The 21,632-nt window shown below is 37.7% G+C and overlaps 1 protein-coding gene across 2 annotated transcripts in view; it reads right to left on the bottom strand.

The window, feature by feature from the left end:
- Positions 1-21,255, bottom strand: part of LONP2 (lon peptidase 2, peroxisomal) — a 41,722-nt gene extending 20,467 nt beyond the window's left edge. For both annotated transcript variants that reach the window (XR_008207441.1, XM_052685611.1), the window contains exons 1-10: positions 21,007-21,255; positions 19,693-19,927; positions 18,753-18,884; positions 17,319-17,441; positions 16,295-16,458; positions 15,471-15,565; positions 13,097-13,355; positions 7,178-7,319; positions 1,623-1,773; positions 539-665 (exon numbers count right to left, since the gene is read on the bottom strand). Coding sequence is in view for 1 of the 2 variants with exons in the window: in XM_052685611.1 (XP_052541571.1) it covers positions 539-665; positions 1,623-1,773; positions 7,178-7,319; positions 13,097-13,355; positions 15,471-15,565; positions 16,295-16,458; positions 17,319-17,441; positions 18,753-18,884; positions 19,693-19,927; positions 21,007-21,239 (1,661 nt within the window). In the remaining variant the exon portion in view is untranslated. The remainder of the gene's footprint in view (positions 1-538; positions 666-1,622; positions 1,774-7,177; positions 7,320-13,096; positions 13,356-15,470; positions 15,566-16,294; positions 16,459-17,318; positions 17,442-18,752; positions 18,885-19,692; positions 19,928-21,006) is intronic.
- Between the last annotated feature and the right edge of the window lie 377 nt (positions 21,256-21,632).

Here is a 21,632-nt window from a genome sequence, read left to right as displayed (position 1 = left end):
ATATTCTGATTAATGTGTTCAACGAACACAGTAGTTCTAATTAATACAAGCTATTTCAAAAATGCATTTTTAATTTTAACTAATTCCAATTTTAGACAAATGTGGTCCATCATTCACAAGAAACAAAATGATAATTCCTTTTTTTTTTTATGAAGATGACAGAAATAAAACTTCATTCTTCAAGAAAAAAAAATTGCCTGTTGCCAAAACCACTGATGCACACACTGAAAACTGCAGCAATATTAGCATCAAGTGTTTCTATTTATTTATACTGCCTTATCAATGGTGCCAACACAGCTGATTGGGAGCCACTGATTGAGAACCAAAAACAAGGGAAGGGAGAGGAAGAAAGGTTCAGTTTAGAAAGCAGAACCCAAACGAGCACAGAAAAAGCAATTCCAAAAATTAGTATTTTTTGGAATTCCAGCCTGTTAAGGACAATAGATCCTACAAAATGCTTTGTATTATCACTTCTAAATTTGCTAGTTACCAGAAAAACAAGTTACTGAAAACTTGAAGTGACGAGTAACAGGTTTACCTTGTAATTATGTCTAAAGTGGTTACTTGTGGAATCTGTATCTGCTGCGGAGTAAGGCCATGTTGTTCAAGCTGTTTAGGAATCAAGTGTCTATGAGCAATTTCAATTTTTTCTTCTTGTGTATATCCTAGAAAAAAGAGTATTTTTACTAATCTGTTTGCTTATACACTATAATGTCAAACTTATTACAACTTCATACCAGACTGAATTTAAAAGGTTACCTTAAAATTACCTTAAAAACAAAAATGACATGGGGCCCTAAAGAAAGACTTCAGAAGATTCAGAAAAACATTCTCATTTACTTTCACAGTCGTTCTAGCTTACTAAGCTGCTGGGCACACATACCAAGAAATAACTCCTCCTGTTAAAGAAATTCTCAGTTCAGGTACATGGCATCAGGATGCACAAGTTTTCTACATCTCTAAACAGAGCTTAATTTGATAGGGTAATCATTAAACATATTTTGCATATGTCTAGAAAACTGGGCATCATATGTATGCATGCACATGAAGAAAAGACAGCATTGGTCACTATTTCAGTGATCCTAAAAGTCGTTTTGATGCCTTGTGTGGTGGCAGCCACCCTGGATAGCTATATCTTAGTCATTAGGCAGTCTAAAAGAAAAGGGAAGGGATAGGTGCAGTATATTATCAAATCATTATTTTATATACCAGGACAAATAGTCTTCAGCACAAAAAGTGGAACACAGTTTTCCCATGGCTTGGTGAGTGCTACAGAAACAAAACTAGCTACTGTGTATAGAAGGCAGGCTCCCAGTTCAGGTTGTAAAGGTAAGGCCACAAACTTGTACCTCCTGTATTTCTCTAAAGATGCTGTCCTTAGTTTACTACATTACTTCACACCAATTAGAAATAATTCCAGAAAACAGTTTAGTTCAGTAAGTTGTCTTCTCATACTATTACTTCTTAAGTGGCAGAGACTGTAAAGGAAGCACTGCAAATAGTATCTTTTGATGATTTTAGCTATCAGTTTCCTAGGAAGCCTGAGGAAATGCTTTTTATTTCAGGTAAAACATTGTTTAAGGACTTGCAAAGCCACTTCAATGACAACACTTCAGCATTACCTGGAACCTGAATGACTTCCATCCTGTCGAGCAGAGCAGGTGGGATAGTTGCTGTAGTATTGGCTGTAGCTATGAAAAGGACTTGGGACAGATCAAAGGCTACATTTAAGTAGTGATCAGTGAAACTGTGGTTTTGCTCGGGATCCAGGACCTTAAAAAGAGTTAACAAAATTAATGCAGTTGTTCACTTCGAAGTAAATGAAGTTTAAGCATTTTGTCATTACTCTACTTGCATCTGTCAACCTCACTTTACATTTACAAAATACACTATGAATATTACTGAAGTTTCGTTATATCCTGCCAAACTCAGATTACTTTGAACTAGATTTCATATCACATACCAAACAGGTTTGGGGTTTTTTAAAATTATTTTTATTTTTTTATTTTTTTATTATTTTATTATTTCTTTATTTTTTTAATTTCCTAACAACTTTCCAAGTTTTCTAATACACAATGCCAGCAACATCTCCAGCCACTGCAGACAGCCTAACTTTAGATGGGCAGCTAACTCCAAAGGCTGAAGAGGTCCAGTGCAGGACTTCTTTAGGAGACTGAGGTCACTGTGAGCAACTTAACTCTACATCCGAGGTTCAACCTATCTTCACTCTCTATACTTTTGCAAGGTAACATTTCCTTTCATTATCAGTGTACTTATATGATTAGCACAATTATTAAAAAAAAGAAGTCTTTGCTTTTCTTCACTGAATGGACAAAACAAAATTCTCTCAGCTGTTTCCCTCCATACATGAAATTATCAGTTTCTATTTTAGCTAGGTCACAAAAGAGAAACTTAATATGCACTGTGTTCAGTTCATGTTGTCAGAGACAAACATTTCTAGCCAATTTATACAGAGGTAAAGAGGAATTTGAGTGCAAATATATCTGAGTAAGTATTCTCAATGTGAAGTGTTTTCTTCTTATTTCTTTTCCAAAGGACCATCTTATACTAATATTGTTCACAACAATATATATATATAATTTAATGTATTAACAAAAGGCTTCCAAACTAATCTTACACATATTCTCTTGATATCTTGTTTGCTTTGGGAAACCCAAAGCGTGTTGCACTATTCTAGATGCAGCCTAACAACTGCCAAGTAAAGAGGATAATCTCATCCCTTGATTTATGGGCTATGCTCCTGTTAACACAACTCCTGATGCTGTTTGCCATCTTAACTGCTGGAGTATACTGTTGGCTCACGTTCACTGTGGTGTTAACAAGGACTCCAGCTTTACAACAGAGTTGCCCAGAGCCAGCTAGTCCTCAGCTTGCATCCTTGCACAAAGTTGCTCCTCTCCAAGCTAAGGGCTTTGCACTTGTCCTTGCTGAATTTTTCAGGTTCCTGCTGGCCACCGCTTCATGCCTGTCTAGGTCCCTCTGGATGGCAGCCCTACCCCTCAAGCCTACTGACTGCTCCTCCTTAATTGGCATCATCTGCTAATGTGATGCAAGTGCATGCCCTCATCTCCTTGAGGTTACTGTTAATAACAGCAACAGGACAGCTTCCTGTGCAGCCTGTGGTACGCTGGCACTCAATATATTACAGGCATGCTGACAGAGTAGGACCCATTAACCACTGCAGTCTGAGCCTAATTATGCATGCCATCAGTTGTCACCCAAACACTCTGTACCATTACAATTTACACAGAAGGACGTTGGGGGCAAAACTGCTGGAAGTACTGCTAACATCAAGGTAAGTTACATTCGCTGTTCTCCCTCTGTCCACAAATTCAGTAATCTCTCCATTGTAAGCAGCAATCTGGTCAGTCAGGAATCAGTTGCCCTGGTATAAATCCACTCTGACTGTTCTCACTCACTGCGCTCCCACTCATGCAACCAGAAATTGTTCTTTACTACCATTTATGTACCAACTTCTTTCTATCCCCCCCTTAAAGCATTACCATGCTTTTTCTTCCCACATACTGAATTATCGGTGTTACACTGACATGAATAATTGTCACTTTACAAATAATAGGACCTTAGCATCTCTAGAGAATTAGCACACTGCTGTCAAAATAATGTATCTGCCTATACCAAGATGAATGCACATGTCTTAGTAATTTGAATCATAGCCAAGAAGAGTGTTAATTATAAAAAATTAAATCTGAACACTTCTTAGCTAGGTTGGATAAAAGTAATTCTGAATTTTTTTTTTTTTCCTAGCATACTGAAAACAAAGCAGAACTTCTTTTAAGTAGAACAATTTCTGCTTTCATTTTGAAATACTACAAATATTTTAGATGAATATATGGAAATATACTGTGGCTACAGTAAATACAAATCATACTTCCTCCTTGATACTGAAAAATGTAAACATACAGAAGCATATACCTAAATTCTAACTCACTAAGGCTGTAACTCTGTGAGGATTATTGTTCACTGGCTACAAGCCACTGAAAAGCTTCTTTTCTTACCCTCTCCCGCAGACAGCTACTATCCTTTTTTCCCTTCTTTACTGACAAAAGCACAGGCCATGAAGTTTCCTGACTAGTCAAGTGCACAGATGGATGATTCCACCGGTAGTGTTAATAGAGCTTAGGAAGTTGCTTTTTACTTCCACTGGTCCTAAGATCTAGTCCTAAAAGGCAGGGGGACACAATCACATACAGTGCATCCAAGCAGAATACCTGCAACTTTCTTTAAAGCTGATCTATATCAAACATTAGTCTTCCATTCAAAGCGTACTCTTAAAAAAATTTCAAAACTGATTGAACAGCAAATCCTAATCTAGCTTGCACAGGCAACACAGTATTTCCACAAAATTCCAGTCTATTAACTCAAGCATTTGAGTGCTTTTTTGTTACATTAATGGTTATAAATACATTTATCTCTTTCTCCTGGTAGTCTGTAACTAGAAATTCTTACAACTTCTACTAAGTGTTAGACTGCTCATTAGAACATTATACTATATATAGCATAGTGATGCTATTCTACTCATGCACAAACAATGCTAGCCAATAAAGGTAAAGCAAGCTGAATGTATGTGAATTATCTGGTATTTCATATATGGGCTTTAGTTTCTATACACTAATAATTAATTGCTACAGTAATCATTTCTTAGAGTAAGACATAAAACAGGACCATACCCATACATTTAGCACAGATTTTCCAAACCAAACAGAGCTGTTCTTTAGCTAGGTATCTGTGCCAAAGTTCAAGTTCAAAAGTTTTCAGATAGTCAACCAATTGAAAAATATTAAGTACAAAAAGTGCATTCAGTGAACAAAACATCTTGATTAATTTATGGTTGACAGCTCACATATATACAAAGACTTCTCTATATCAGCATTTTATTACCCCCAAATCCACAAGTTCCATGAACATTTAATTGCCTGGCTATGTTCCTGGTCTGATTTCCTGCATACAAATACTCACTATCAAGTACTTGAATCCATTTCTATTTTCTTCTATTTTAAACTGAGGTCATCTAAATTTAGACCAAAGCATTCCCTTGTTGATGAACAGCAACCAGGGATAAGACGACATTTTGCTTTGCTCAAGCACCAACTCTGCAGCAGCACCTTAACACATATTCAGCAATTATGGAACACTGAGCTTTGCTTCCAAGCTCACGGAGTATGACAGTCTCCCTCCACTCTACACTGTGCTGCAGACAGTGTCAAACACACCTGCACAATAAAGAAAAAAGGACTACCACTTATACATAATGACAGCACTTATCAAACAAGAAACAGAAATCTGAAAAACAAGAGTGTCATCTAGGTGATCACTTACTATTGTTAGCTTTCCTACATAACAGTTATCTTTGTGCACTGCAGACACACTTTCCAACAACATATAAGACCAAAAGCAGATGAAAATTAAGCTGTTATGTTCAAGCATGTTCTCCATTTTTGGAGGTAAGCACCTGTCTCAGGATGTTCAGACAACAGTAGAGGGATATACAGAACTCACATGGGAGCAGCCCAGACATGGTTAATAGAGCAATTACTTCTCCACAAGCAACCTTTGGTCCATTAGCAATAACCTACATAAAGACCGCAGCCCAAGCAGACGGATGAAAGCTAACCTGATGGGCCTCAGCCAGAATAATTCACAGCAGGTGGGTTGTGTACCTGCACTAAGATTAAGGCTTTAAATGTTGAAAACATTGTATTCCCACAGCAGTTGAAGAAAAAAAAATAAATAAATAAAATAAAATATTCAAATACAAATAATTCAAAAACAAATTCATTTAATTTGCTTTCACATGTTTGACAGGACAAGAAAAGAAATGATCATTTATCTGCTGCAGGACAGAGAAAGAAATATAATTTGAAAAGCAACACAAAGTTTGAATAGAAATAACAATGTTAACAGATTAATGTTAATGTTCAAGATTTGTAAGCAGAACACTTTCAAAAAAAAATTATTCTCTTTTCCAGGAAACACAAATCATTGCTTTATTAGTGACTGACTGCCTAGGAAACCGCATTCAGCATGCTAAAGGAATTTGACTTTCAGGTATAATTTTACCCATGTGTTGACCAGCGTAAGGTCAGTTTAGTCTAACGACCATAGAAGAAATGATTAAAAAAAAAAAAAAAAGTAAATAAAGAAATAGATTTCATTATCATTAACATCAAAGATTAAATAAAATCTCATAAGAGAAAAATACAAAGAAAATTTAAATATTTGTTAGACTCCTTTGGTTATTTTCTTTGCATTCTAGGAATGTATGCCACACATCTGAGAAATAGACAGGTAAAGTACCATAACTGTCATTTTTAAAGCTGAATAAGTAAAGCCACATTATTTTCTAGCAGTGCTAGATCACATTAACATGCCAAGATAAAAGCAGAGCTCTCACACCTAACCCATTCAGACACTGAATTTAAAAGGACTACTTGGCTTTGCCAAAATAGTAATTTTATACTATCTAGCAGGAAGAGAACAATGACATCCATAGAATGACATTTTATTTGTAGAAAGCCCTATAGCACACAGATGAGCACACGACACCTAAACATAACTGCAAGTAGTATTTTTCATCCTCAGAGCACTACATTAAGCACTATCTGTAAAAAAGTCATTAAAATGTCACTGTGCACAAATATCACTAGAACTACTTACTTTCATCCCCTCCCACAACCTCCCAGCTACTGAAAACTGAGTTCCTTCCAGGACTACTCCCAAAATCATTTCAGCTAAAATGAGCCCTAAAAATTTAGGTATGTATTTCACTAATCCAACTGATTTTGACCGAAACAGGTAAAGAACTACAGAAGCAGCTCAAGTTTTTCAGTGGTGGGATGGTAGCCTCTATAGTTAGAGAGAACACACAAAAGTTTTAGACAATAAATCAGTACAATGAAATTCTAAACGTACACAATACCAAAATCATTAAGTGCACTAGTGCTATGTCTCCTCTGGAAAGCCTTAAGTTTTTCACTTTAGCAGACCATTGCTACACTACTACCTCTCTCTTGCCTCCCTTTCCTCTTCAATAGTGCTATGACAGTAAGATGTGAATGATCTTCAGTATATAATATACAATACTTTAATTCTTTTTAGTTACAAATTAAAAAAATGTTAGTAGTTTGATAGCTCTTACCTCTAGTAAGGCTGCTGCAGGATCTCCCTGCAAGCTCTTCCCCAGCTTATCAACCTCATCTAAAAGGAACACCGGATTATTAACCCCAACAGTCTTCAGTCCATTGATTATTCTGCCAGGCATGCTGCCAACGTAGGTGCGCCTGTGAGCAATAAATATATGATGGGAAAAATATGGGTCAGATGCATGAAAAAACAGTAGAAGCATTAAAAAGACAATCTCTCAAGGGAAAATACAAGAATAGAAAATCTAACGATTCTTCCACTTCTGAACAACTTTGTACATCTAACAGACAAAAAATATGGAATATGCATCTAACTAAGACTAGCAATTGTATCAGCAGGTGTAAACTCAAGTTCCACGGTGCATTAGTTGGTCTGGGAAGACAAACTACATATGCATCTAAATATATGGAAATTTAATGGCTTACAGGCATTTCATACGAACCAGTACAAGTATGTTTGTATTGTATGAACAAGCAGAAGCAGATTTAGGAATTTTATTAATACTAACAGCTTAATAATAAATAATAATAATGGGTTTTTGTCACCACAACAGAGCTCACACAGGCATGTTACAACTTAGGTAATATGTCCCAATATGTTGAAACATTATGAAATGTGAACTGGATGAGTACAAAAAGGCATCTGAATTTATTCAGCAATGCTGGTAAAACTTCGCAACACATACAGCAATCCCATTTCACATCCATATAGAGACATTCTGTGCTGCATTTATCACAGTTTCTTCTGCCTGAGCCCAACTAAACAAAATACAGTAATTAATAGTATAAAATGCTAGTCACTCAGAAGAAAGGGATACATGACGTGCTGAAGGCCTATCTCACGATCCTCCCAAAGCACATACGCAGAAAAGGCTTTATCACAGGTTCTGCTTTCGTACAGTCCAAAACAAACAGGATGAAATTTAAAATGATGAAATAAATACCACGGGAGTAATTTCAAAACAAAACAAAACCCTTAAATATGTTTTTTTAAAAAATTTAAAAGAAAAACAACACAGCCTCCAAACACAGAGAAAACAGAGGAAAAAATGTCAGACCCAGGTAATATTTAGCAATTGACTGAAAAAAAAAAAAGGAAGATACAGTATCTAATTGCGGATCTGAGCAAAGATAAAGGTTAGTGACATCTTTTAAGCAGCCAGAAATGCAATAGAATTTCAACTCGCCTATTACCACCTTCACGAGACAGCTGCTAGAGACTGGAGCAGCCAGCATGCACTAGTTTGTCACCTCACTGCTTTTGTGCAGAGCCTCATTCTGCAGTGAGTGAGTACACTCCTATCCACTGAGAAGTACGCTACGTAACATTTATTACCAACCCAGAACCTGCACGGGGCAGCTGTTATATTAGCATGTCACTTAATTCTCCATCTGCACACAGTCAACACTGCCAAAAGCATGAAAAGATCCTATAAAATGCAATCAAAAAATTATGAGACCGAAGCAGAATTGAAGCTCACAGAAGTGAATCTTTCAGCAGTTTAACCAAACTGATCACTGCAGCAATTTTCTGGTTTTACACAAGGTGCTTACTACACTAGTAAATAACTTTATATGCTACACAATGTGTAACAGAAACTTGGGCTATGAATTTTAGAATTAAAAATGCCTAAGTATCAATTTACTCTTCCCATGTCTAACAACCTAAGCTTTCAATACATTTGCATTTATTAAAGATGGACCGGTATCTATTATATGCTACTAATCAGACTCAAGATCTCCAAGCTGAATAAAGAATGCTAATGTCACACATAGAGTGACAACAGACAATAACCTAGTACTTTACATTAAAAATACAAACCTAGATATACCCTTTTTATTCCTATCTTAGGAATTACTAGGGAACACAACTCAAGAGTCCTCTGCAAGATAGATTCTACAGAAATTTATGTATAAAACCATTATGACATATTAAAATTACAAGCAGATATGGCTATTTATCTGTCTGGACATTAACCTTTGCCTCGTAACTTGGGAAACTGAATACTGTTGTTTGTGAACAGCAGCCTCTGTCTGTAAGGATGTTTAGTCATTATTTCCATTCTCGTAGCTACAGCTACAAGGAAGAAAAACAGCATTCTAATCTTAGCATTTTGATACAAATGTGGCTTTGCTCATTATTTTGACACACAGTTTCTCTCCATCCATTCACCCTACCAAGAGAAATCAGCTGCTTTCCATCTGAAACAGGAAGTTGAGAACAATCTTGCTGGCACTCTCCTACGCAGCAACAAAAAACACCTCAACAGATCATGCCAGATAAGGTCTGCACCTCAGTAAACTTTCTACTTATTTTTAGATCAGTGAAAAGTCACCCCTTAAAAACACTGAAGTTGTCGTTGGGGGGTATGTATCACAAAAAAGGCAGCTGGGAAACTTAACAGCTCTCCCAGTGTAAACTGGGAATGTTTATGAATCAGAACCCCTAAAGCAGTATTGCTATTACTGGTAAAAACAAGACCTAATTTCTTCATATTTTTCTACAGACTGGAATTTTTAAGTTGTTTTAAACTACAGTGGTTTTCAAATCACAAAATTAGGAAAAGAAAAAAGTTCACACTACTGAAGAAGCTGTTTATGAACTTACTTGCATTAGGTCAGAGGTTTTTTGTCTTGTTTTGTTTTTTGCAAGGACAGAGGTTGCACTTACTTTACTTGCCTATCTTTACTCTGCAGTTGTGCAACAAAGTTACTTTGTCCAGGTGAAAACCCAGAATGACAGAATCACAAGGTTGGAAACGACCTGCAAGATCATCTAGTCCAACCACCCTCCCATTCCTATCACCAGTTTGCTTTTTTCTAGTGCAAGGAGGCCCGTGCAACCTCACCTTTTCATGCACAGATGCACCTGAGCAAATATTCAGCACAAGACTAAACCAGAAGTAAACTATCCAAACTTGCAGAAAATGGAAAGTGCCTGATATAAAAAAAAGAGAGCCTCACACAGAGGTGAGAGAAGGAAAAAAAAAAATCTCACTAGCACCATTATAAATAGTGCAACATCTTTCCTTTTTGAAAATAGAAACTTGCTCACATGCAATAGAGATCATACAGTTCTTAAATACAACCAAGTATCAGTACTGAGGACATTTTAAACTCAGGGAAATTTTTAGATTAAAAACAAGTATTTCAGTCTGTCTTCTTTTGCTTTTATAAATACCAGTTACCAGTAAATGGAACAGCAAGCATTTACATATGGAATAGATGAGTGGTAAATGCTAACAACAGCTGGGGCATGTCTGATAAAGCAGTTCTGTTTTTGTACCAAGATGATGACTTCATTTTTGAGAATGCAGCCCTGTAGTATCTTCACCCAGTCAAAAAAGGACCTACAGAATCCCCAGCTGCAGCCACACGATGCATGCATAAGTGGTGCACAAAAGTGCCTGCAGACTGCCCAAGCTACACCTCAACCAGAGCAGCACACATACTGAAACATCACTGCCCTCCACACTGCAATGCAAGATATTCTGTTTTGCTTGCTAAATCTACTGGTTTGCTCCTTTCACCTGTAACAGTTACAAGCTGCCAAACTGAGTGCTATTTCAGGTAATAACCTGCTTGCAAGTGAAAATCATCCACAGTTTCTTCTTCAATGCTTTAGTGTATTTGATACATTTTGTAAATGTTTAGTACATTAGTAGGTGCATTTACTATCATTTTTCTGCAACATTAATAGGAAAGCTTAACTTAAGCCTTAAAGCCTGAAAAGGAGCCTTAAGGAGAAAAAGGAGGGCTCCTAACATGCAGCATTAGAAAATAGGCCCACTTAAAAGTCAAACTTGGAGAAGAAGAGCTTATGTCTTCTTCACTTTTAGATTGCTTCTGAAATTCTCTTCCGTGATTGCCACTGGGAGCATAATATGCATTCTCTTGACTGGGATTAACTTGAGGATCTACTCATGAAAACAACATTATGGAGGGAAGACTATAGAAAAGCTGAGAAGAAACAGAAAACAATGAAACAGAAACACAGAAAAAAAAACTGCATTCAACTGCTAGATTTTACTTAACATGAAACATGCAAAACAGGGGATTACAAGGGACCCTTACTAACCACCACTAAGTTTTGGTCTTCAGCTACATGGTTGAAGAGTAACCATCCAGAACTCCTGTTAATTCTAGATGGTATTTTTCTCTTCCTGTCTTGTCAAATACTTTCTAATTTTAAGTATTTATTTTAATTCTAAAGATTAATTTATAACATGCGAAAATATTGTAATGGCAGCCACAAGTACCTGAATTTCTGTTTTTGAAGCCATTATCCTATGACTGCAGCTCTCCATAACAGAAACAAACACAAGATACAAAGCCAAAAATAAACAAACAAACAAACAACCATAAGAAATTACTGGCAATTGAGTAACAGCTGTTGACAGTCCTACTTTCTTTCCTTAACATCTGCTTTGTACACATTGGTCTTTCAGAAAAGCTCAAGCTTTACTCAGCCCTGGAAAAAGTTCCTTAATGTCTGTAAATGCTTAATATTCAACAACCTCTAGTGGTTCCAATATCAAACAGCAACTTGTAGTAGCTGCACTATGCTTGCTTTTTAGGATTCATACAATAAATAAATTGAAACATCAGAATTCTTACTTAGTAAACAGTGTCAGTTTATGAAATACAAGGAATAAAACCCTGTGAAGAAGGACAGTTCTGCTTCTTTTTCCATTAGTGTTTAATCAACCACACAGAGTGCTGCTATACACAAAAAACTGATATATTTCATCAAACGAACGTACAACCATACTCAATATTTAACCCCCCAGTGTCTTCTGTGAATGCTGATCAAACCTACCCTAAGAAAACCTCACAAATACCATTCATGCCACAAACACCAGGTGTAGCCAGGTGTATCAAATACAACATTGCAGTTCCAATGTTTCTTCTCTCACATTCTGGTCTAAAAAGTGATCGATAGCATACCAACAGTATATTAAACTCTAGATTGTTACAAGTTCACACACAAGAATTTCAGTACATTTCCCACTAAGCCTTCTGCATCCCTGTTAGCAGAGACTGTGAATTTGCAGTACTCTAATATACTCACATGCTAAACTAGCTTACACACTGGAAACTCTGATACCACAAAATGAATTTTTGTTAGACATTTAAGTTTTTATTTAAATTAATAGTGAAGTGGTAAAAATTCCAAGGTGTATTTTATGTAATGAAAATAAAAAGGAGTGAATTTGGAACTGGAACAACACTGGTAGTGCATTCTGATAGTTCAGGCCAGTAGCACAGCCGTTGGGCAAAATTAACTGCTTATATAGCATCAAAAAACTAATAGTTTTAATTTGCAATAATTTACCAGCTGTTGTAAGGAGAAATCACATGGTTCTACAGATCATTAGACATACTTAATGGAACCAAAAAATGCTGCACTGATGTTTAGCAGTTACTTACCAACATTATCTATTCATTATTCTTCCAGCAGAGTATGGGAAACTGGTTGATTTAAGAAAATCATCTAGAAAACTGAGAAGTAGATGTATAAAGAGATGCAAATAAAAAAAAAAAAAAGGCCTAAGGAACCTGAAGATTATAAATAACTTAGAAATATAAAGGCAGCTTTAATTATCCCAAGCATATGAAGTTCACGGGTCATGGATCTTGCCACAGTTCGAGATCCAGGTCTGATTATTCCATACTCCACTTAGAATAAAAAAGCAGTAGCAGAAAAGAACAAAGAACAAGTGTCAACAGTGAATGCCCACTCTGATTATTAAAATTCTCTCCTGAATAATACCACTGAATACCAAAGAGAAACAGTGAGTGATAACAGTATTCAAAATAAGTAGAACTCCTCCGTATCATGTGAACAACAAAAATAATCAGTGTGTTCTGTAATAAAATAATAAATTACACGTAATAAAAAGGGAAATACATACCTATGGCCTCGGATATCAGATTGATCACAGACACCTCCTAAAGCAATTCTGTGGAATTCTCGACCCAAAGTCTTTGCAATTGATCTTCCCACACTGGTTTTGCCAACTCCTGGGGGTCCCACAAAACAAAGAATGGGTCCCTTGAGGTTGTTTTTTAGCTGCCTGACAGCTAAGTACTCCAAAACTCTTTTCTTCAACTTTTCCATAGCATAATGATCATTATCCAGAAGAATTCGAGCTGCACGAATTTCAAGGCGATCTATCAATCATTAACAACAGAAAGAATATCAGCACATTTATCTTCAGAAATGGAAACAATCCTACTGCGCAACAGAAATTCATACATTTTCACGTGTTCATCAACATAATTCACCCAATACTCACATTTATATTCCACACAACATTTTGCTGAGGTAATTATAAGCCTTATTTTTTTAAGAAGAAAAGTAAACACAAGCTGGAGAGATCACTCTATGGATAAGAGAATTAACAACAAAAATGGAAACATCTTTTCACTGTGTCACAGATTTAAAATCTGGTTCAAATGAACTTAATATCTGTCCTGGAAGAGCAGCTGAACAACATGCACATTTTCCAGCATTTGTCATCTCACAGAACTGAACCTGAAGCCATAAGGTCTTATCAAAAGATGAATTCAACCTATGTCTTCATCTCCCTTATTTACGCTACAGTGTGTTATTACCTCACAAGGCTTGAATGGTGGGCTTTGCCAGCTATATACTTGAAGTGACTGCACTGTGCAAAATACCCAGTCGATGCTAGGACTGGGAAAATTTGGTTTTTACAATTGCCATAATTTGAGATAAATTGTCATGCATAATAAAAGGACTTTAACTAGTGCATTAGACAGCACAAATTTCTGGCACAAAGCAGCTGTCTCTGCTCTATGACATAAAAGAGAAAGCAGAAAACAATGAAGTCAATCAACTCTGCACAAACCTACCCTTCAGCTTCACTGCAGATACAAACCCTTCATCCCAGTAACTGTGCATATTTCATTTATGGACAGCTGCTATGAAATTTCCATCATCAACTATGTCATTCTTTGCAATGAATCACTGAATAAAAAACTAATTAATGATAATAATTTTCCAGGTCTTTTTAATTGTATTTCTCCTTTTTCCATTCACGTATATTTTTATTCTCTCTACCCATGGAGCCCAAAGCATCACTCTTGTATATGAATATAATTTTTCCAACTTTGTTTCCAGAAAAAACCTTCAAACCACAACTTTGCATAATTCTGCAAGATTGAAGAGCAAACTCCTGTGAGAGGACACGAGAGTCAACAAACACTTTACCCATTCTGTGGTTTTTTGAGTAATACTGACACATGTAGGCAGATCTTTTTACCAGTCAGTCATTAAAGAAAATATTTGTAAGTAGATTGGTGAACATGCTAGGCTCTAATTCAAAAAGGTCAACATTTGTCACCGTGCACACTAAGAAAGCAAAAAACAGACAGATGTTTCTGCTGGTGTGCATATTCTTTATAAAGTAGATTGTTTTAAATGCCATCCAAAAGCTTCATTCTTCAGAACACTCCTGGGAAGCATTTCTGCCCAATGAATCAATTCCTGTTGGTGTATAATTTCCTGATCTCCATTTTTGTATCTCATTCCTCTCATTTGTATCTCAATTCCAGAAATTGATTTATATCAATTTCTGCTCAAAGTTTTTGAAAACAATGGTAAAAACTTGAGATGATACTTCTTTTTTCCTATTGCACCCAAAGTTTTAACAGACTGTGATTATAAAATAGTCTGTTTGAGACTAATAAAAAAAATTAAGGGGAAAACAATTCCAGTGTTTCAGGACAGTAAAAAAGCATTTTGAGAAGCACAGTATGGATCTTTTTTTAACCATGGTTTCACTGTATTGCCATAGCAATATGGCATGATGCAATTAATCATACATGAAATGCAGTTAGCAAAAATGAAAAAGCTGTAAATATATAGAAGTCTTGACTGCTATAAAGACTAGCAAATATAACATAACCTTTTCAAAAACATACCAGTTGCACTGTGATGTAACCATATTCCAGTTTTTAGAATAACAAAGTATGCAATAGCACAGGATTGCAAGTAACAACACCACCATTTTATTGTGTAGATACTGCTTGTTTAACTCGTGTTTCTGGCTGTGCAACTGAGCTACATGGGCTATTCAGTACATAGATCTTTATTTAAACATGGTAAACTGCATTACTTGATACCACTAATAGCATTTTACTATGAGACAATGCAAAAAAAATTGGGAGAGAGAACTAAGTACATTCTTCTGTCTTTACATCACAGCTACTCGTCCTAACATGCCTGCGCAAGAGACAGTCAATGATTATAGAAGGGTCTACCTTTCGTACTCTTGTTCCATGGCAATTCTACCATAAGCTCCAAATAATTTCGTGTTAAAGCATACTCTGGCATCGACTGAGGCATCTTCTTTAATCTGGAAGTACATGCATAGAAGTAATAAGGCTAGTGGGGAACTAACAGCAAACCAAGACACTCTCTTGCAGTAAAAAAAGCGATATTTAAGAAACCCTTTTACTTTCCAACACCTGTATTAATAAAAAAGTAAGTCACTATTACATCAATTATAAGATTTGTCTTTGCATAATGATAGCTTATTTGTATGATACTGGCAGAAAAAAAACAAGCATCACACTTCTAAGCTCACACAGCATACAAGATGCATGCACCACACTATACATATAAAATATATAGACATGTACATATGCACACACACATGGTATCACTGACAAGGTTGTTAATGATCACATCATCCCCAATAGCAGTTATACGCTCACAAAGACAGAGAAAGGAAAAAAGAATCAATATGCAGACCACTTTTCTCATTAATTATTAACAACTGTGGTGTTATCTGTCCCCTGTTTTTCTTTTGAGGCATTCACTTCATAGCATAGAGATCTAGAGCTTGCAGTTTAAAGCTGTATTAATTCATAAGCCAAATGTGAAAGACTAAATTGTCATCCTCTCTGATGTTCCAAAACAACAAGTAGAGGAAACTTGTAAGCAAAATAGCAGCACATAAATAAAATTCTAAAAATTATTTCCAAACACAACCAACACAAATGTATCATTATGTAAAACATTGACGCAAGATTTGTTCCAAAAAATAAATTAAGAAAGAAACCACCATTTCCAATTCTCCTACCTCTTTATTTCCTTAAGACAAACTTTAAGAGCTTGTTCTGACATACTGGAAGTTCTAATCTTTTTTTCAAGGATGACAACATCATCGTGATCTTCCTCCTCCTCCTCATCTTCTGCAGTGCTTGGAATATGATTGATTCTTCTATTCGGACGAATAGCTACAACCTGTGAAACAGATAACAGGCAGAGAGTAGCACCAGTTTGTTGTTTGTTTTTTTTCTTTAAAATAAGGTGAATACTTTGACTTTTAATGGAAACCGTGACAAAAACATACAAGGATTTGGGAGAAACTACTTAACAGAGTAAGTCTGAAAATTCAATCCAATAAATAGTTAAAGTGTTATTGGTACTACTTTAAAAAGTTACCATTTGTATTTTACTGTATGTATTTACTAAGTACATTTGTCATTCACCATAATCTGGTAGATAACAGAAGACAAAAACAAAATTGAAAAAGTTCTTCCAATATTTTGAAAAGCTGGCACTGCAGCCCATCTTATTAGGCAGGATAAGCAAAATATTTACAGGTGTAATCTCTCTTACTCTTTTTCATTTGTCAGTTATTTCTTGTTTGCTAAACTGTACATGTACAATTAGATGCAGCCTGCCACAGTTAAGCAAACTACATTTCACAACACACATCAATCATCTGTATTTCAAAAGCCATGATTCACCTTCAACGCTATTAATAAATTGCACGCTTTTCACTGCAGTGTGCACATATCATGCAAGTTAACTGGCTATCAAATTACTATTTAATGGAACCTTATGTGAAGTCATAAAGTGCTCAGATGAAATAAATGATGTCCAGGCAGCTTCAAAAAAAATGTTTTCTTTTTCAGATGTCTGAACAGCTGAAGTTGCAAGCTGGGTGTTCTCCACTGATACAGCCTAAGCACTAAATCCTATGGCCACAGGTTAAAACCTTGAATAGATTACAATTGCACACCTTCATTAGCCTGTTTAAAAGTGCATTGTTATATTTATGAATGATGCTTAAGAATCCCAGATTTAAAGGTCCATACCCTTTTATCATCATCCTGTTTGTGCTTCCTTGTTTTCTGAAGAAGCTTCAGTCCTTCAATTTGTCTAACAAGCAATGGTATAGTCATCTTGAACCTTTCCTCCAGCCTAACAGCATCTAGGATCTAAGAGCAAGGAGTTATGAGAAGCCAACAAACTCACATTAATAGGTCATCACTGAGGAGAAGGGGAACACATAGGATGTCATTGCAGTCTTTTGATCATAGTTGTAAATTAAATGGTTTGGGAAAAAAGAGGTAGCAAGAAAATAAAAGAATACAGCACACAAAACCTAGCTTCAAGGTCTGGACAGCAAAACTACAAAGTAATTCAAAAGTACCAAAAAATATATAATTTTTTATTCTGCTTTCAATTGTCTTCTTATTTTGGTTACATTTTATCTAGAAAACATCTACCAGCAGTTTACTTCTCAATTACTGAGCCTCAGAAAAGAGCTCCTTCCACGAAAACACCCCCTGGAAAAACATCATCTTATGCCATAAGGCATGTTTTCCTTATTTTCCTTGTTTCTTTTTGAAAACAAAACATGTATTTTATACTTTATTTCATTTTCACGTTTAAGTTGGTGTGCGAAAGCAAGCAAAATTTATATAATGGCCTGTCAGCTTCCTTAAATAAGCAAGATTTCAACACAATTTGAAGAAAGACTTATCATCTTTACCACGGCAATGGGAAATGCCCTCCACTCTGTTCTCGTGAGACTCCATCTGGAGCATTATGTCCAGCTCTGGAGACCCCAGTGCAAGAAGGACATGGAGTGGACCCAGAGGAGGGCCATGAAGATGATCAGAGGGCTGGAGTAGCTTCCCTACAAGGACTTTTTCTGTAAAAAAGTTTTTCCTGACATCCAACCCAAACTTGTATTTATTTTATATTTTATATATTAAAATTTATATTTTATAAAATTTATATTTTTTTTAATTTAAATTTATACCAGAAGAAATTCTATACTGTGAGGGTTGTGTGAGACACTGGAACAGGTTGCCCAGAGAAGTTGTGGTTATCCTCACCCTAGTGGTGTTCAAAGCCAGGCTGGACAGGAGCAACATGGTGTAGTGGGAAATGTACCTTCCTACAAGCAGGGGCACTGGAACTAAATGACCTTAAAGGTCTCTTCCAACCCAAAACATTCTCCAATTCTATGAAATCCAGGCTGTATCTCTTGTCACTCAATGAAATGAACAGTTCCCCACACCATCTATATTCGTTTAGCTTTCAAGTGAATTCTCATGTAAAGGTATATGGAAAGACATATGAAGCAAGAGCATGAAAACATTCAAGTATTTCTGCTTGGTTGTAACAGAAATACTTTCTGGTACAATATTATCACCACCTGTCAAAATTACCCTAAAAGTGATTATAACTATAGAAAAGTAGCAAACATTTCACCTTAAAATAGTTTAAGGACATAATACCTGAAGCTTCTCTTGGTTGGATGTACGAATGATTGAAGTCAGTATATCTGGCAAAGCTTCTCTAGGCAAATTGTCCAGAAGACGTCTCAGCTTTGCAACTGCAGGAACAGACATATCCAGCATCTCAACCAACTGTAAGGAACACACAACAAACAATATTCATAGTTGTTGGATGTTTCTTTTTTAATTCATTTAATCAAGTACCTGATTTTAAGAGCATTGCATCTTTAAACGTGCATAAACGCTTTGCCAAAAATGTTCTGAAAAAAAATTATTTGCACATAGAAGAAGAATAGGCAACCAAGACTCTGGACTTCATACTAGTTCAAGAAGATCATAATTATCATCACTGCTCCTAGTGCTTTTTTCAATGCCAACATCTTCTATTACTTTTCAAATATCCTGATTAAAAATCACCCCAGTTCTTTCCTCTGTACCTCTTTAAACACTTAATTTATTATACCTGAGGACATGTGTTTGTAAAAAGATTCTATACAGGTGTGCTTTTTTCCCATTTAATAGTATACAGCTTTAAAAATCCATTATATGTACCAGGAATTTTAGAAAAAATACTTTCTCAAAAGCAATATACGTATATATACATAAATATGCTTTCTTTTGTGTTTTGCTATAATGTACTTACGGTACCAGTACATCAGAACTAATATAAAGTTATTGTAACATTTACATGTACTGTTAGACTCGCCCTGAAATGCATTGCACAGATTCTCAAACTCAACACGGAAATCTCAAGCCATACCAAAGACAATAACTTTCTAGCAGAAATCCTACTTTCACTAAAAAAATGTAAGAGATACAAAGAGAGGAGAGCAAACAAATGAAAAAGAAAAAAAACAAACAAAAAAAAAAGGAAAAAAAGAGCAACAAAGCGCATGTGTCAGGGCACTGACTTAAAGTGAATAGAATTAAACCAATTTACCTGCACAGCATATTTGTAGAACTGTTCTGACAACTCTCCAAGTTCCTCCTCAGACTTATGCTGATTTGTAAACTGCTCGAGTCGATCCAATTGCTCAACTTCTGCAATAGGGTACGGCTTCTCCTTCAGCAGCTGCAGGATCTGGAACCGGCAGAGGCCCGTAACCAGCAGTGTATAATGTGGCTTGGGCCAGTTGCTACCAACCACCTGAACTGCCAAAGCAGCAGTGCCAATCCTGGAAACAGATCAAATCTTTCTATTATTTGTCACCTTCCACAGAACATTTCATGTGCCCCTCACAAGAAGCAACTGAGCTACAGAGCCTCATAGGCCATCACTGTTCCTCATCAGCAATCTTAGAGGATTTCCTTCGTGACAGAGATCAATGAAACCACACCTTGAATTTTTAAAAAACGAGACAACTGAAAAATGGATGATGGTAATGTAACACATACATGTGTGGAGAAATGTAATTTTCTCATAAATAAATTACTAGGCAACAGGAACAGAACACCTACATTTCTGCTCAAACTGTACACAGTAGAAAAATGATCCTTTATAAATTACAGTTTTCTATCAAAACTGCCTGTCTCATGTAAAACTAACGCTTTAGATCACATTTATCTGGCCAAACTGCCTGTTTAAGCAGAATTGAAACATACTGCAAAACCTTACTAAATCTACTGATGGATATAAGTTTTGCAAGGAATACAGCACGTTAATTTTATGCACAGTTGATCCCTCAGAATCACAGAATCACCTGGGTTGGAAGGGACCTCAAGGATCATGTAGTTCCAACCCCCCTGCCCAGCAGGGCCACCAAACGTACACATTCAGATCAGGTTGCCCAGGACCCCGTCCAACCTGGCCTTGAACACGTCCAAGGACGGGGCATCCACAACCTCCCTGGGCAGCCCGTTCCAGGGCCTAACTACTCTCCTTGTGAAGAAGGAAATACAGGAAAGGAAGGAAATACAGGAAGGAAATACAACTGGCTTTCACTTCACATGAACTGTATCTTCCACACTACTCTCATTGAACAAAGTAACTGACTTTCTATCACTAATAAGCGGTACAGCCCTAATGACTCCGAACCGCTTTCTCGGATCGCGTCTCCGTCCCACCCGGCTCCCATTCTCGGACTCGCCCAGCAGCAGACCCGCACGGCGCCGCCCCCGTCCCACGCACACGAGTTCCCCCGCCCGGGAGCAGAGCTCCGCTCCCCTCAGCGCGACCCCGGCCCGGAGGCATCGCCGCGGCCCAGGCGGGAGCAGCGTGGCCGAGGGCCGTAAGGGCAGGGCGCGGCGGCGGCACCTGTGCAGCGAGGGCAGGTCGTCACTGTCGGACGTGGGGTCGCTGGTGTTGGGGATGACGCCAATGATGGTGCTGCGCAGCGAGGTGCCCTTCAGCAGCCGGCTGCGCACCAGTTGCATGTTGCGCGGCGAGTCCACGCTCGTCCGCATGGTCGAGCCGGGCAGCAAGACGCCTTCATGGGTGAGCAGCAGCGGCAGCCGGCTGGGGATCTGGATGGCGCTGCCCGCCGCCATGGCCGCCTCTCCGCTCCGCAGAGCCACGCCCCGCTACGGGCGCCCGGCAGGTTCAGGCTCAGGCTCAGGCTGGGGTTGGGGTTGGGCCCGGCTCAGCGAGCCGCTCGCCGCCGGGCACGGGGCGGGGATTCCCGCCCACAGCGAGACCCTGCCGGGCGCAGCGCCTACAGCCGCCCCTACGGCCGATGTTAAAATCCCGTGGGTGACGGCGCGGGCACAGCTCCGTACCGCGGCTGCCGCTACCAGCAGATGGCAGGCGAGCACGTGCAGTGCCGCGCTGCGCTGCGCTCCCCGGGGCAGCAGCCCGCCCCGAGCCGGCCCAAGGCGGGCGAGCAGCGTTCACGGGACGTGCTGCCAGCTCCAGCCTCAGCTTTCCCTTCGTGCCGGGACAGA

This window comes from Tympanuchus pallidicinctus, unplaced genomic scaffold (assembly GCF_026119805.1).
Source record: "Tympanuchus pallidicinctus isolate F22 unplaced genomic scaffold, pur_lepc_1.0 scaffold22, whole genome shotgun sequence".
Lineage (NCBI taxonomy): Eukaryota > Metazoa > Chordata > Aves > Galliformes > Phasianidae > Tympanuchus > Tympanuchus pallidicinctus.
This window is presented reverse-complemented; position numbering and strand designations above follow the sequence as displayed.